The 15,921-nt window shown below is 47.8% G+C and overlaps 1 protein-coding gene across 1 annotated transcript in view; it reads right to left on the bottom strand.

Annotated features, from left to right (window-relative positions):
• The window catches only part of LOC135395071 (uncharacterized), a 40,921-nt gene extending 29,334 nt beyond the window's left edge, over positions 1-11,587 (bottom strand). The window contains exon 1 of the mRNA XM_064626269.1: positions 11,513-11,587. Within this exon, the coding sequence (XP_064482339.1) occupies positions 11,513-11,587 (75 nt within the window). The remainder of the gene's footprint in view (positions 1-11,512) is intronic.
• Positions 11,588-15,921: the final 4,334 nt, after the last annotated feature.

Here is a 15,921-nt window from a genome sequence, read left to right as displayed (position 1 = left end):
AGTACGGAATGAAGGAATCACCTTGAAAGTTTTAATGGATTTCCCGGAAGAAAAAAGCGGTGCATATCATTGATGACGTAAATGCAAAATCAACTTTGAGGTCTGAGAATCACCGGTTATGCTTAGTTATGACGGTTGCGCTGGGGTAACATAAGACAAAGCAACGCTGGTTAGGTTATGACCACGGGGGGGATAAGTTTATTAAGAAAAAGAAAAGAAAGGTCAGGTCAGCCAGACGGAGTTCAGCTTGCTATTGAAAAAAAAAAAAGAAAAATGGGGAATAAAAGAAAAAGGAGGGAAGGAAAGGGAAAGGCCACGTGAGATGCTGTTGTGAGACGAAGGTTAGTTCAAGTTCGTTGACATAATGGCACATATTTTCCCGGAAGTGCATATACCTAACTCGCTCTATATACTATGCTAAATCTGACTCTATCCTATCTGTGCAGAGGAAAGTAGAGGTTTTTCTCTCGAATTGATACCTTAGTAGATGGCTCAGCTGTCCGAAATTTAATTAGCTCGCTTTTGAATCGGTTCAGATGGATGAATAAAGTTCTCGAATGTACTTTGGGCCTCAGCTGGCTAAATTTAATTACGTCGGCCGTTAATCAGTCGGAGAAAAGAAAAACGGTAAATAGAGTGCGTTCGTATTACTGCAATAAGTGGCAAGCCAATTTAAACGTACTCTCTCTTCGTAATTGGGTTCGCAGAAGAAAGGCGATACCCGACCTCAGAGCCGTCAAGAGACTGGGAAGGGGACCCTCTCTCTCACTGCCGTTACAAGCTCTGTAAACAAAGAGCACTGCCAAGATCGTAAATTCAAATGCGCTTGATTCCCGCTTTATACTGTACAAAATCATGTCGGCGAGGGAGACGCCATCGCTCTTTCTCTTCATTTAGTAATGGCATTTTGAGTAGAAGGAATCTCTCAAATGATGACACCTCCGCTCGCTAAATAAGTAGAGAAAGTCTCTAAAAAGTCATATCTTCAAGAAAAACAGCATCTATTCGGTCCTTCCGAGTGGGAGAGTGCAAGCATTTTGGCGTCATTTGGCAGACATTACGAGAGATATCTCTCTTACCCCTCGAGGACAGGGAATGGTTAACCTCTTGTATGGCTAACATTTCCCCTTTTTTTACCATTACATGTGTACCTTTTTTACACCACAGCGGCACCCTCTACGTGAGACACATGAAGGCCCAGTATGTAGGGCGCTTTGTTTGCGTAACGAATTGAATTGAACGAATTAAATTGGAGGCCCCTACAAAAGCCTCAGGCCCAACTCAGGTTTCTAGTAGGTAACGCACAAAACTACTGAGCCTGCCTACTTCACTCTCTCATCTTCTGGTCATCATCATCATCTCATCATCTTCAGCTACACTCGCGACGATGCCCACAACTGTGAGGTCAACAACGGCTAGTGTTACTATCACCATTAAACATAACCCCAACTCCACTTGAATTCTGAATGCACTCAAATAGTAAAGTATTCCATGTACGACTGTCTAGCTTTTGTAGAAATTTTGTGAAGCCCCCCCCCCCCCCCCCCATGCTTTTGACTTTCATAGTGTGTTATGGCCATAGGCTTCCGAATTCATGAAGAAAAATGCACTACCATTGCTTCGCTAATTTGCGAATTGAAATAAAATTATCTTAATACAGGACACGAATGCAAACTATCGTAGTGCGTCGCAAAAACCTTTATGAGTGCACCCCAAGTAGTTTCATATCTTTATGTAGCGAAACCTATTTTTAGGAATGAAATGACATCTTCTGGTTGAACACCCTGTGCAGCCCTGTATTACAATAGACATGAACAGCAATATCATAGAGCCCATTTATACGGCATTACATGAGGATCCCGCCCCAGGCTACACCCATCATAGCCTCATCCCCTCGACGCAACACCATAGGCCCTGCACCCGTAAGCGTGCCTGGGTCTCAACAGTTGTGCTTCTCCAGCTCAGTTTGGATGTGCTTCTCTGTATACTAAACGGAGAATAATAATCTTCACGAACGTTTCATGTACATACTCTGGATCCGCAACCTAGTTGACATGAAAGAGTTCAACATGTGCCTCACGTTTAAATCTTGTTTCTAACGCCGCATATATATTTTATACGCACTGTATTTTCAGGCTTAAACTGTGTATCTTATTTTTATTTATAACGCCGCAGACATTGTTTTAAATTGTACTCCCCTTACCACTCCTCTTTGTAATGCCCCGCGACCTTGAGGGTACGTAAATAAACAAAAAATAAAAGGTGACGCACAGAAAGTTTTGCAGAAATCTTGTGAGAAATCCCGTGTGTTATGGTCATAGGCTTCCAAATTCATCGGTGCTCTTGTGAAAAGCGTACGTAATGACCACTGGCCAAGAAGCATATTCGGCAAGCCTGACTCTTGCACAGTTTCGAATGATTTCGATCACTTGCACCTATAGGGTTGCCACCAGGCCGGTATTGTACCCGCACGGCGGGATATTTGCTCGCTCTGCCGGTTACCGGTAGGAAGGTAATACCGGCAGCCTTTTGCCGGTATTTGTGCCTCAATACCTTTCATATAGGGGGGGGGGGAATATGTGTAATGCAAGGTAAGAGGTAAGGGAAGGGAAAGGTTAGCCACGGTGTGGGCTTGCTATTCCCTAATGCTTTCAAGCAAACAAAAGAAAACAGCTCGGATACAGAAAATTATCAAAAAATGCAGAAGAAACAGCTCCTTCACTAATCGTTGCGCATAGGACGCATCAGAGAATGCCCAGGAGTTTAGATTCCCGAAGGAATCGTGTCAGCACAGACGTGACTTCAGCGTGCTGGGTAGGGCCAAGTAGCACCGCGAGGGAAAGCTCTCGGTAGCCTAGATGAGCAAGGCGGCGCCGGAGACTCGATCGGTGATCTTCGTACCGCTGGCAGGCAATGAGAATGTGTGGCACATCGGCTTCTACGTTGCACGTTGGGCAAAGAGGTGATGGGTGCTGATTCATCTTAAATAGGAGGAGAGGAGTTCGGGCCACATTCAGCCGCAGCCGATGAAGCAGCGATTCCTCGATGCGCGGGATGCGGCCAGGCACAGCATATGTCATTAAAGGGTCAATGGATTTAAGGAAGGCATTGGTTCGTATAGCTTCTTGCTGAAAGAGCTGTGTGCGGTTGGCAGTGAAGCGGCGGATTTTCAGCTGGCACATAGAGTGCGCAAGGGGAAAGACAGTTGGTTGCTCAGCGTCGTGGGCTTGCCGAGCAAGAGCGTCAGCACGATCATTGCCTGAAATTCCGACATGGCTCGGAATCCATTGGAACACCACTTCGTGTCCCAGTGATACAAGTTCAGAGTGCAGGGCGATGATCGTAGTGTAGGTGTTACTGATGACTGCGGCAGAGTAAGAGGCCAGCGCCTCCAGAGCCACTTTACTGTCGGTGAAGACCGACCAGGCCCTGGGCGCACACGAGGAGACATGTCTCAAAGCGGCCAGTAGTGCGAATGCCTCGGCCTCAGCAGATGACATAAGAGGGAGCTTGAAGCCGTGCTCAGCTCCATCCTCTGGGATGCAGAAGGCAGCAGACGACCCAACTAGAGAGACTGAAGCATCGGTGTATATTTGGGTTCGATGCCGGTGGTGACTGTAGATGTGGAACAAGGTCAGTTGGCAGGCCACAACTGTTGGCACAACCTTCTTTTTCCTAAGGCCCGGAATTGACGTTTGTACAGTGGGGTAGTGAAGTGTCCACATGGGTGGCGCAAAGGAGGTCCGGGCGGAAGTTGAGGGGATGTTGCTTCGTAAACGGCAAATAGCTTGACCGAATGCAGATGCGGGATAACGTTGCGCAATGTCACAGAGGTAATGGGCTGGATGGCGGGCAAGATAACGTGTGTAGGCGTGTAAGGCGACACTATCGCGAATAATAAGCACCGATGGCTCGCGTGCCTCCGCCAAAACAGAGAAGGTTTCCGTTGTCTTTGGCACTCCCAAACAGAGACGGAGACTTCTGGCTTGAATATTGAGCAGCTCCCGCTCGTGAGCGTTGGAGAGCCCATAAAGGACAGGCAGGCTGTAGCGCATAACCCCAAGCAAGAGGGAGCAGTGCACACGATGGAGGTCAGCACAGGACGGGCCCCATGTGGATCCACAGAGGTGCCGGAGCACATTACAGTAGATGCGGGCGCTAGCAGAAAGGGAGTTGATCTGCCGCGACCATGTCAGTCCCCTGTCAATGATGATGCCTAGATACCGATAATGCGAGACGTAGTTTAGTCTAGAGCCAGCTAGCAGTAGGGGGTACTTGGTGAAGGAGCGACGCGTGAATGCCATAGCTACTGTCTTAGCCGGCGAGACCGACAACCCACGGTCAGCAAGGTGCGCCACAAGAAGGTCTAAGGCATGTTGCAGACGACGCTGAATGGCATCACGGCGCGCTGCAGAGGTCCATATGCAAATGTCATCGGCATAGATCGTGATATTGGTATGCTTGGGCAGAAGAGAAGGGAGATGTGCCAGGATGACATTAAACAGGAGCGGGCTGAGGACGCTCCCCTGTGGAACTCCACGATGCACAAAGTAGTTGGCACTGTCACCATCTGCTGTGCGTACGAACAGAGACCTGTCAGAGAGGAAGGCTTGCAACCAGGTAAGGGTACAGCCACCCACACCAGCTTCTTGAAGAGACGCGACTACAACATTATGGAGAACACTGTCGTATGCTTTCGCTACATCCAGGAAGACAGCGGCCGTTAGGAGCCCATCAGACTTTGCTTGCTGGATGGAGGAGACGAGATCGATGACATTGTCCATCGCGGACCGCGCTTGCCGGAAACCAGCCATAGCTTCGGGAAAGAATCGGGTGCTCTCAAAATACCAGTTCAATCGTGCGGATATCATCCGTTCCATAACCTTCCCGACACAGCTGGTGAGGGCAATTGGGCGGAAGGCATCAATGGCGTGTGGAGACTTGCCTGGCTTCAGGAGCGGCACTATCATTGCATTCTTCCATTCTGCTGGGAAAACACCATCCCGCCAACAATTATTGTAGAGCTTAAGGAGTGCGTGTCGGCCATGGAGGGGTAGATTTTGGAGGGCCTTGTACGTAATACAGTCAGGCCCAGGAGAGGTGTGAGGGGGTGACTTCCTTAGGGCAGCCTCCAACTCCATGAAGGAGAACGGAACATCCAGACATTGCTCCTGCGAGGATTCCAGGACGACCGGGATGGCACGAGCTGACGATCCCTGCGACATCGAAGCTGTCGTTAGACGGGCACAGTATTCGTTTGCAACGTCGATTTCCGAGCGTGAGGTTGCTAGCGCGAGTGCTTGAAAAGGGCGCCGTTGAGCAACAGGTGTAGAGAGTGCCCTGAGGATGCTCCATATTCTGGAAAGTGGCGTCCGCGGAGACAAAGAGCTCGCAAAGCGCCGCCAGCGGTTTCTTGCAAGGGTGGCCAGGTGTCTCTGTATGGCCTTCTGAATGCGTCGTGCTTCAGCGATGTGACACGGGAGACCGGAACGACGAGCCTTCCGTTCAGCCCGACGACGAATAGCACGCAACCGTTCATACTCTGCATCAACAGCTGAGAAGGCGATGGGGACACGGCGCGCCGTTGTAGTGCGAGTCACCGCATCGGTTACGACTTCAGCAAAGGAGGAAGAAGTCAGATGCTCTAGCTGCTGGTCTCTGAAGGCCCACTCAAGGGTGGACCGAAAGGCGTTCCAGTCGGAGCTCTTGATGCAGCGTGTAAGTGGGGAGCGCTGCGCACCACGAATGTTAATCAGCACAGGGAGGTGATCGCTGCCAAGGAGTTCTGCACCAACTTGCCACGAGAAGCGCCGCGCTATAGATGAGGACACTGCCGTAAGGTCCAAGCACGAAGACAGGCGCATTGCCTGAATGAATGTTGGTGACCCATCATTGAGGAGGCACAGATCCAAACGCGTAAACAGAGACGCTAACTGCCGGCCCCTCGCATCAGAGCGCGTACTTCCCCAGATAACGTTGTGGGCATTAAAGTCCCCGCAGAGCACGTAGGGAGGAGGAAGAGAGTGAAGTAGTTCTTCGAGACTGTCTGTGTTGAAGGCTGACGCCGGCGGCAAGTAAAGAGACAGAACAGTGACGTCCATAGAGCCCAAACGGACTGTGCAGCTGACGCACTCTCCTCTGCCATTCGTTTGCAAGGGTCTATGTATGACGGGTATGTCAGAGCGAACGAAAAGGGCTGCAGAGCTTTGACCTTCACCAGGCTTGGAGACGTACGTTGTATAGCCAGATAAGCGAAAAGACTCGGATATCCTGCATTCGGAGATGCATATCAAGGGGAACTTGTGCCGCCACACGAACTGGCGGAAATCGGGGAGCTTAGACGGCAAACTCCTCGAATTCCACTGAAAGATGGTAGTTGACTTGTACTCCACTGCAGCTAAGCTAGCTCATGAACTGTTCGCTGAACATTCTCAGACAGTCCGTGCCCACACAATCAGGAAGCAAGGAACAGTAGCAGGTAGGGAGAAGAGACAGAAGACAGAAGAGAGAAGAGAAAAAGACAGAAGAGAAGGGGGGATAAAGTATGGCCGGTGTGGAGGTAGTGTTATGACGAGCTATGCCGTTGCCTGCGGCCTCTTCGAGGCGACACCAGCATCCACCGAGCAGCATTTCCGTCCGCAATGTCGGACGAATCTGTGTCGCCCGCAGACGTCATCTCTTCATTAATAACTGTGTCGCTCGAGTGCTCCAAGGGGTCGCTTGGAAGATCAGGTCTTAAAGCTTTGACGACGACCCCAGCCGGTGACGTCGATGGCTTCCGCTTCGAAGAGCCGTCACGGTGGTCCATAGTGTCCGCCCACGAGGATGAACTCATGCAGTCAACCTCGCCGGCGCATGAAGCAGGAACCAAAGATTCGACTTGGGTCACTGGTTCCCGTGGAATGTTCCGATCACCAGCGTCAGCATTCACAGCTCTCCCGGTTTCTGGTGCGAGAAGATTCGGAGGGCTGCACTCAGGGTGAGGCGCCGGCGCACATAGTACACTGGCACTGGGGTGTTCATTGACCACCTCCAGAGCCTCATCCGCACTGTGGTCCATTAGCTCCGTCCCTTGATCGTGAGCAGCTACGGCAGCCGCATAAGACTGAGGACAAAAGGTGGCTTCATGTCCAAACCGTCGACAACTGCTGCATTGGGGAACGCTGCAGTCCCGACGAATATGTCCCAGGCGTTTGCATCGCAGACAAAGTTGAGGCCGATCTTTGCACAGGACTAACACTTGACTACCACGGATATTGATTAGATGGGGGACGTCCTCAGGCGTGATATCTTTCTTCAGGCGGAGCTTTACAGCTCGGGAAAGAGAACCAACGTTCCCCAACTCAGGATCGGACCAGGTGATCTTAGCTGTCTCCTCGACGTTGCCGTAGTTCACGAATGCTGCTCGTATATCGTGCTCCTTTACAGCAGTGGGAACCCAGTTCAATCGCAAATGAAGAACTGGATTCGTGGCCTCTAATACGACACACTTCTTGCCTTTAACTGTGAGCGCACGGTGAGACAAGAAGCTTGTTTTCGCTGCAGGGGTTCTAAACTGCAAGAGCCAGACGTGGTTGTAGTGGTACTGACCCAGATCTTCTACGTCAGAGAATTGGAGAAGGGGCCGAAGAGCGAGCTTGAAGTCCGTCACAGTGTAAGGCCTACCGGTGACATCGGCATGGAGAACGGAGCAGAGACTGAAGTCCACAGAGGCGGAGAACCGAGGGAGAATAATTTTGTAGCCGTCAGAGTGTTGCACAGAGTCAGTGGAAATAATAGGACGGGAATTAGGAACAGGGGGCTGGAAAACCTGGCCATGGGCCATTGGAATTGCGGAGCTCGGGGAGAGCGTGACCGCCATACTCGAGCTGCTGCTGCTGCTGCTGCTGCGAGGGGCTTTTGCGGAGTTTTCCCTTCAACCTTCCATACAGCTTGAATAAATCTGGAGCACAGACCCAACTCCGCAGTCGCCAGTAGTTTTCTTAGATATTCATTGTTATTATTATTATTATTATTATCACTGTTATTCATTAAGTCTTGTGTTCGGAGAGGACAAGATCAGTGGTTGTGCAAAGCTGTTGGTGGCTGTGTCGAGCCAGCTAGAACTTAGGCCGTATACAACCATCTTGAGATCTCCGCTCGCAAAGAAGGGTTTGTCTGCGTCGATGCGTTTTTCAAAGTAAGTGGCAGTCCAATCCGGTTGCTCCAATACGATCCAGTGTACCGTTCATGCCCGTTTATAGCAATTTCTAGCATCAATGATACAGCCAGACACAGGAACATATGCTTCCTCGTATTATCTTGAGCGAGCACGCTCTCTCTCTCTGTGAGTGTCCACCCCTCACCCACTTACTCTTTCCCTTAAGCCTTTCCTTCTTTCCCTCTATTCCACTTCCTTTCCCTCAGCCGGTATTTTTCACTACGAAAGGTGGCAGCCCTACTTGCATCCATCATCAGCACTGAGGCGCAGCCTATATGGGCTATATGGGCTGCGCCTGAATGTTCCCTACAGCTGCCGTCTCCTGTTTAGACTCGCCGCAATGTGCCGGTCATGCACTCCGTTATGGAATTTTCGAAATTGTGCGGCCTTCTCTACACACTTTGAAGTATCCGTGTTTCTCGGCTACTGTCTTGATGACAGGCTAAATTGTGCAGTGCGTTGAGCGTTTACCACCATCCCAACTATTGTCATTTATGAGTTGGACCCTGCGCGCTTGTCTCGGTTATGTCTCTCTGACATCCTGGGGTTGCAATTGTTCCGTTTTCCTACTTGCTTTTCTATTCACGCGTTCTGGATTCACACCTCTATATTTTTCAATCAATCAATCAATCAATCAATGTCATCAATCACCATTGGCGTCAAACGAGAGAGAGCTGGCATTCCAAACGCGATGTTGCCGGTATTTATGGGAACTCCACAAAAAGAGAGAGTGCCATCGGCGACAGACATGACCTTGAAGAAACGTCTTTCTGTTATCTAATCAATGGAACAAAAAAGAAGAAATGAATGATGATGATGACGTCATGAGGTGTCTCCCAGATGGACTGGGGCGGACATAGATACAGCGCGGGTGCGGTATTGTAATTGTCTGACAAAATTGCTGTCTCAGGAAGAAAGCCTTTCTCTCGGGGGAATTGAAAACCAATATAGACCAAGCTAATTTTTCTTGGCTTTCGGACAGCAGTGGGCATTGTGTAAGCAGAAAGGCGAGCCTGGATGTGTTTGCGGTCAACTCGTAGAAAGCAGCAAATATCTGTTTCAAGATATCTGATGTCGGCGTCTTAAGGTTACAGTGCAAGTTGGTTTTTGTGTGCGTCTCGTTCTCGTCTTAGTTCCCGCCACGGTATCGTTAGTCTTAACGTTAAAATGGCCCAAGTGTATCTTATTAGTACCCTATTCTATTAAGATGTGCCTTTTCTTTTCTTTCAAGCTATTGTCATTGAGTATGACATTATAATAACAGTGTACGTGCCCAAAAAGCTATTCGAATAACAAGGGTCAATGAAGTGACAATCAGGAGCGAGTAGCCGGGAAGCTCCAACGTGAATTGGTTATACAAAATATTTCGCCGAAAACTGCAGGAAATTACATCTAGTTGTCCCAAGGAGTCATTAGTTACTCCTTGCGATTGGCTCCGATCAAAAGAGTGACCTTCATTTGGGTCACTCCAAGGTCACTAGGTTTTTCGCTGCTGTTTACTGTTGTGAGGAATAATAATAACTGACGGTGATATCGTGGCAGCTAAAGCTTGGCTGTTTTGCACACTCACTCTGAGCATTGTAGAAAGGCTTCGGTCCGCTTTAATGTCGACCCCTTCGAAAAATGACCAGCATAAAGTCTCAACGTCCTTTTCTGTTGTTGTTTCTTAGTATCACCAGCCACGGCCCCAGCTTTCCTACCTATATTATGCCATCATCGGTCGATCATGTCCATGTCACTTGGAACTCAAAATATCTACCAGATCACGCTGAAACTGACGTTATTTGGACGCGAGTTTTTTTTTTATTTACTGCGTCACCCAGCTCAGAAATGCCCGGAGTTTCTTTAGCGTCCTTGGGGATTGTAGTCCTATTCACCGAATGTTCGATCGTTCTACGCTCCTACCCTCCTCTGAGCAAGAAAACTTGCTGGGAATATGGTATATCTGGCTCATCTATGGAAAGAAGCCCAAATGCTTTTGTAATTAGGTAAAGAGGGTTATAGTTAAAGATGATTAGCCGGTGACAGTCATCAACGGAGATTGCTCGCCCAATTCGAGTCAGCAGAAAACGTCGACGCCTACCGGTTTCCTCCTATGGGGGAAATCTGGAGCCCACGGCAACTGTTGACGGAACACACGCAGTTAGGGGAAGAACGACGAGAACTTGGCACCATGACAGTCGTACAACTTGACAAATGTTTGCGAACTTTAAAAACGCACGTAATATTCCAGAGAGAGATAGTCCGTCTGCATTCCATACACGCCTGACATATTCCACGGTACACTTTGTATATTCGCAAAATATTTGCTGAATACTAGCGGACTGTCTTAGTTCGTGTAACATTGCAGGTCCAGGACAATTCTCATCGAGTTCATTTACGATTCTGTTAGATAAAGATACGATAACCCGTTATGGTTAGGTTCGTCACCTGAAGCATCTTCATTTAGGATTGTGGGAGAGCAAAAATGTGAAATAACTGCGTCACTAAAGCACATTCCAAACGGACAAAAAAGTTGAATGTCTACATAACGTATTGTGAGCGCGATGGCAGCTATATCTTGCCAACTCGCACGACTTGAGTGATTAGACTCGAGTACTATTCTCAAAGTGTCGACCGAGCACGTTGACAAAATGCTAAGACGAGCATTGTGAGAAAAAGGAATCGACGAGATGGAGCTTGTCTGGCATATGGGGATAAAACGGTCACGGGGATATGCTATCTTAACATTGCACCATGTATTGCCGTTTTGCAAAGTAGAAGAGTTTTACTATGGACTAACCTGACTGAACGCGGCGAGGTGTAAATTTTTTTTTTCTTTCGCCAAGTCGAGCAACATTGTGGTCACGGTATTCCACGTGCCCTTATAAACATGAATTCAAAGAGAATCCGCTAAAAGTTAGACGATGTAAATCCGCAAGGTAACCGCACGCAATGAAGAACTCATCTCTGTATTAACGAACAATAAGTGTCCCATTCTGTTAAGACCGAATGCATCCTCGGGAGAATAAATATTTGCAGACACGAGCATCAGCAGCTTATCGACAGGGTTATGCAGAGGCATACATTATATATTTGCGCGTAAGTACTTGTGAGTTTCGTAGCTCCGGCGAAAGTTTTGTATAGTATCTTTTTTCTGGCGACTATTTCGAGTCTCTGCCCCGTTACGTTCTAATAATTTGCCACAAATAGAAGACCAACTCTTCTTTGAAAGGGTTTTCTACAAACTGTTACCGATCGCAGGTTTTTAACTACTATTATGAACTCACTCACGGGGCAAAATCTACCGTAAGATTATAAAAGGAGACCTACCAGAGTATAAATTCCACATGCCACACTTCCACTGCGGACCGTCTTCCAACAACAACATGACTTAAGAATAGCCATGAAATCCCAATCATAGAGAGAGAGCAACTTCCCTTCTCGAATGCCTGAATGAAGACTGACTCTGAACGATCGAAGGCAATTCGCCTGCGCGCGCTGGATTTCTCCCCTCTTCGCATCACTTGGCGGAATAATACGTGCGCTCTACCGGCCGAAACATTCCTTTCCATCGGTAACGTTTATAATAGAGTGTTTCAGTGCATCGTATGCAATCGCCTTCGTGTATGTAAGGAATAGCGTGTTGGTTCTGGGCAATGCGTGAAGCTCTCTTTTTGTTTTGCGCGTGCGCAAAACTACCAACGCTATTCCTTACGTACGTAAAGGCGATAGCGTACGTAACGGATAACGTTGGTGATTCTGCTCACCGCATTAAGTTCTTTCTGCTATGGTATAGTTAGTATTCTATAGTTCTTTCTGTTATGGGCGTGGATGCACTAGAACGCACTAATATGTATCAAATAAGCGTTTCTATGTAGTACAACAGTAATGAGATGGATCAGTTTTTATTGAAAAAGTTAAAACGAGGTTTTCGCGCAGAGCCTGCACTTGATCAGGTTATAGAGGAGCCATACGTACGTTTTAAATAAAAGTTGCTCCTAACCGTCCTCTCATTAATATATCAAATGTAGAAGGGTAGAAAACCTAGTGAACTGGTAAGAAGACTACAGAGAACAGAGACTATTCATTGAAATTGGAATTGGAAATGAAAGAAAAATATGAAGATGTTAGACCCAACCGAGTCAGGACTGGGTTGGTCACGACTGGATACTCCAAAACGCGTTTGTGTGTGGAACAATAAAGCGAGAAAAAAGAAAAAAAAAACAGGAAAGAGGTAGAGCGGGTCAAGCAGAAGAAGGGAAAAAGGGGGAAGACGTTAGGCACCAAGAAACACTCACTGGTTCATAATGTCACCGAAATTGTCACAGAGTGTCAAGTACGTTCGAGGCGGTAAGGAAGTCGACAAGAGTGCCGTCACCTAATGATTGGCAGGCCCGAGAACCTTCTAACGGAGAAAGGGCTATTGTCGAGGCGAGGGAACGACGAGACGGGCTGTGTCGAGGGCAGGCCTCGATAACATGTTATGTGTCCTCCAATACCCCGCACTGAGAACAATTCGGTGAGGAAACCTTCCCAAGTTTAAAGAGGAGGCGACCGGTATATGGGACATTGAGGTAAATGATGGAGGTAACGGCCCGGGGGAGCGGCATTAGAAACCGCAGGTCCGGATCCACTTTGTGCAGTAGTGAGGAAGATCGGGGTGTGTACAAACGCCTCCCGCTCGCCTGGCATCTGCCTCGGCATCCTCATTTCCTGGAACACCGTAATGGTCAGGGACACGCAGCAACTGGATGTCGTGTCCCCGTGATACGACAGAGGAGTGCACTTCAAGGACGTCATTGAGGACAGATCCTGCAGAGTAGAGTATGATTTGTAGGACGGCTTTGGAGTCGGTGTATAGGGACCAGTAGGATGGAGAGGACGCAATGACGACAAATCACGTGCAGTTCCGCCGCCTCCGACGAGCGGTGTGACAGTCTTGCACATCCTTCAGCCAGCAACTGCGGGAGGCACAAGCAGAGCCGGAACGCGTCGGTGAAAACTTGAATCCTCCCTCTATCGCTGTCAAGACCAGATACAAATATCGCCAGCGTACAAACTACATACAAGCTACCTCCGTGGCAGGAGGAGATCTCTGTTGGAAATATCGGTGGCTCTCGTCCTCAGGCACTCTCCTTAACATAATAGCCAGTTTTGGTGGTTCGCAAGGTGACACGATAGCGGTGACGAAAACATAAGTCAATCACCTTACCCTTCAAAGTTGATGACATCACGTTGCTGATGTTTGATTTTACAGCTTCGTTTATTTTATTGTATGGTTTTCGTAGAGTGCTTAATGTCTACTCCCTAATAGGAATTTCATGGCATCTTGGACTGGTCGAAACGGAGCAGTTGCTTCTTTCTTTCATGTCGGGCCTTAGAAGTCGGCCCAGGACGCACATTCACCCAGTCGTAACGTTGCCGACCTCTGTGAGGCCGACAACGGCGAGCCACCATCTTTCTTTCATCTTCTTTCTCCCTCCAACTCGGAGCACTCTGGCTTAGAGCATTAGTACCCTCAGTCGAAGATACCATGGCTTGCTGAGCTCAAGATCGCGGATTCCATCCCGGCATCGCGTGTGGCGGAGAAAAGAACCCCAGGTTGTCCTACCCACGTGCAACAACGTGGAACATCACGGTACCATTACCACTTTTTTATTATTCATTAGTACACACAGTTCCGAAAACATGATAGTTGCAGTCGCCCTATTTCTTTGAAGCGAGTGACATCACATTGGTAAGCTTGAATTTGCTAACTTCCTTTGTCGTATTGTTTTCTTTGATTTCTTCCGATAAACTCAAACTCTCTCAAGTGATGTTTGGCTATCATACGTGCGTCGGACTCTCCGACGGCTACTCACGCTATATTGGGGGAATTTCTATTCTCGGTTTAGAATCCACCCCGCAGGCAGCACCGCAAGGGTACGGTTGTAGGCGACATAAAACAGAGTTGTAGCGTACGCACGCAGTAAGTGTTTGCGCAGCGCTATGCGCAGTCACGTTCGGCGGGCCGCTGTCTCCTTGAGTAGACCAAAAGGTTTTCTGATGACCGCACAACAAAGACCCAACGCTTGCCCGCGTGGTTAAGTCGGCACTGTACTACTGGGTGCAGTCCAGTGAGTAATACTTGCTTACCGCTGTTTTCCCAGTTGTATATTATGGAGAGAAAAAAAAAAACGCTTGTAATGCACGTTTTATGCGAGTCAAGTGGACCATGACGATTGCCCATGGTATTGAGAGCTAAAACCACGTCAAAGGGCCTCCACGCAATTATCTCGGGCATTGTTACACATCGAAACAACTTTTGAGCTTTTTAGTTTAGATATTTCCCACGGATAAAACTGGATTGAAAAATATTTTCGGACTTGATTTGGATTTATTGTCATTATTCGCTGGTAAAATGTGGTTTCAACTGTGAAATCTTCATAATTGCTTGTCACGTATCTGATGTGAGTAATATTTTATCAAAGATTTCGTGCAACTTGTGTCACGCCATCCGAACATTAAAATGGCACTCTTTGACCGATTGCTCGGCCATCATATAGCGTGAGCTCATTTCACAGAATTCCAGCCTCGAGCACAGACGATACAAGATAGAACATTCACTTTCAACGATTTAATGCGCCGTCAAATACATCTTTATCACTGCAGCAGAACTCTTTTTAACGCTTTTATCGTCAAGGGATTGTGTGTCAAGACTCTGGGTGTGGTTAGTAGTTAGCGTCCCAGAAGGGAACACATATTGGGAAAAAGCGATAAAAACCGGACAGTGCTTCGTCTGTGTTGTCTCTTTGTGTCCCCTGCACCGGGGTTTTATCGCTTTTAGACATATTGGGATACTGAGCGGAAGCTTGGTTTTCAGCTACAGGTGCATAAAACTAAACATAAATAGCGTGTGGTTAGACAATTGAGGAACGTTCAAACACACTGTTTCTGTCTTTTCATGTCACAATCGCTTCGCGGGGCTAACACGAAAAAAAAAAAAGAAGAGAAAAAGAAGGCTAATTGTTCTTTCATTCTCTTCATTGTTCTTAGGCACTTGAGGCTTTGTGTGTTGTCCTCTCTTTTTGTGTTCCAGCCTCAGAATAGAAAGCCTCAGAAAACGAAGGTGAAGTAAACAAGGCGCGCCCTTTCATCGAGATCAACGCCATAGCGAAACTATGGGATATTTTCAGTCCTGCGGTAAAATATGCCATTCGGAGCGTGTTTAGACGACAGGTGGGCTAATTAGCTTTTCAGTCGCAGCTGTTTGCCTGCATGGATTGGTATTCTAAATGAGAACATCCTTTGTACGTCGTGCATACACTTTTTCCGTTTAGCTTAGAAAACATCGGACTCTGCAGATTGGCCAGCGTTAAGGCATCCTGTCTGGACGCTAAGGAAGACGATGCTTCCACGTGTGTTGAATATCGCCCCCATTCCAAGCCAAGCAAGGACAAACGCAACTTGGAACTCATCCAAAGTTAGTTTAACAAAGCTACCTGAAAGGACTCTCTCAAGAAGTCACTTGGACTCAAAAGTAAGTAGTTATGTTAGCAATAACAAAAGCTTATCCGCGACACTTATTTTTCTGTGTTGGTTCTTCCCGGAGCGATTAAATAGAGAGCGCTCGATGTACGGCGGCTCCGAGTGGCATCCTATCATTCAAAGCGCTCCGTGGAAAGATCCTTTGGAAAGAGTCGATGTCATTCGCAACTAAGTTTGATATTATTCTGTGGCAGACCAAGCACCATCGTTAA

Source organism: Ornithodoros turicata, chromosome 5, assembly GCF_037126465.1.
Source record: "Ornithodoros turicata isolate Travis chromosome 5, ASM3712646v1, whole genome shotgun sequence".
In the NCBI taxonomy this organism is placed as follows: Eukaryota; Metazoa; Arthropoda; class Arachnida; order Ixodida; family Argasidae; genus Ornithodoros; species Ornithodoros turicata.
Note: the sequence above shows the minus strand (reverse complement) of the source record. Positions and strands in the feature narration are given on the sequence as shown.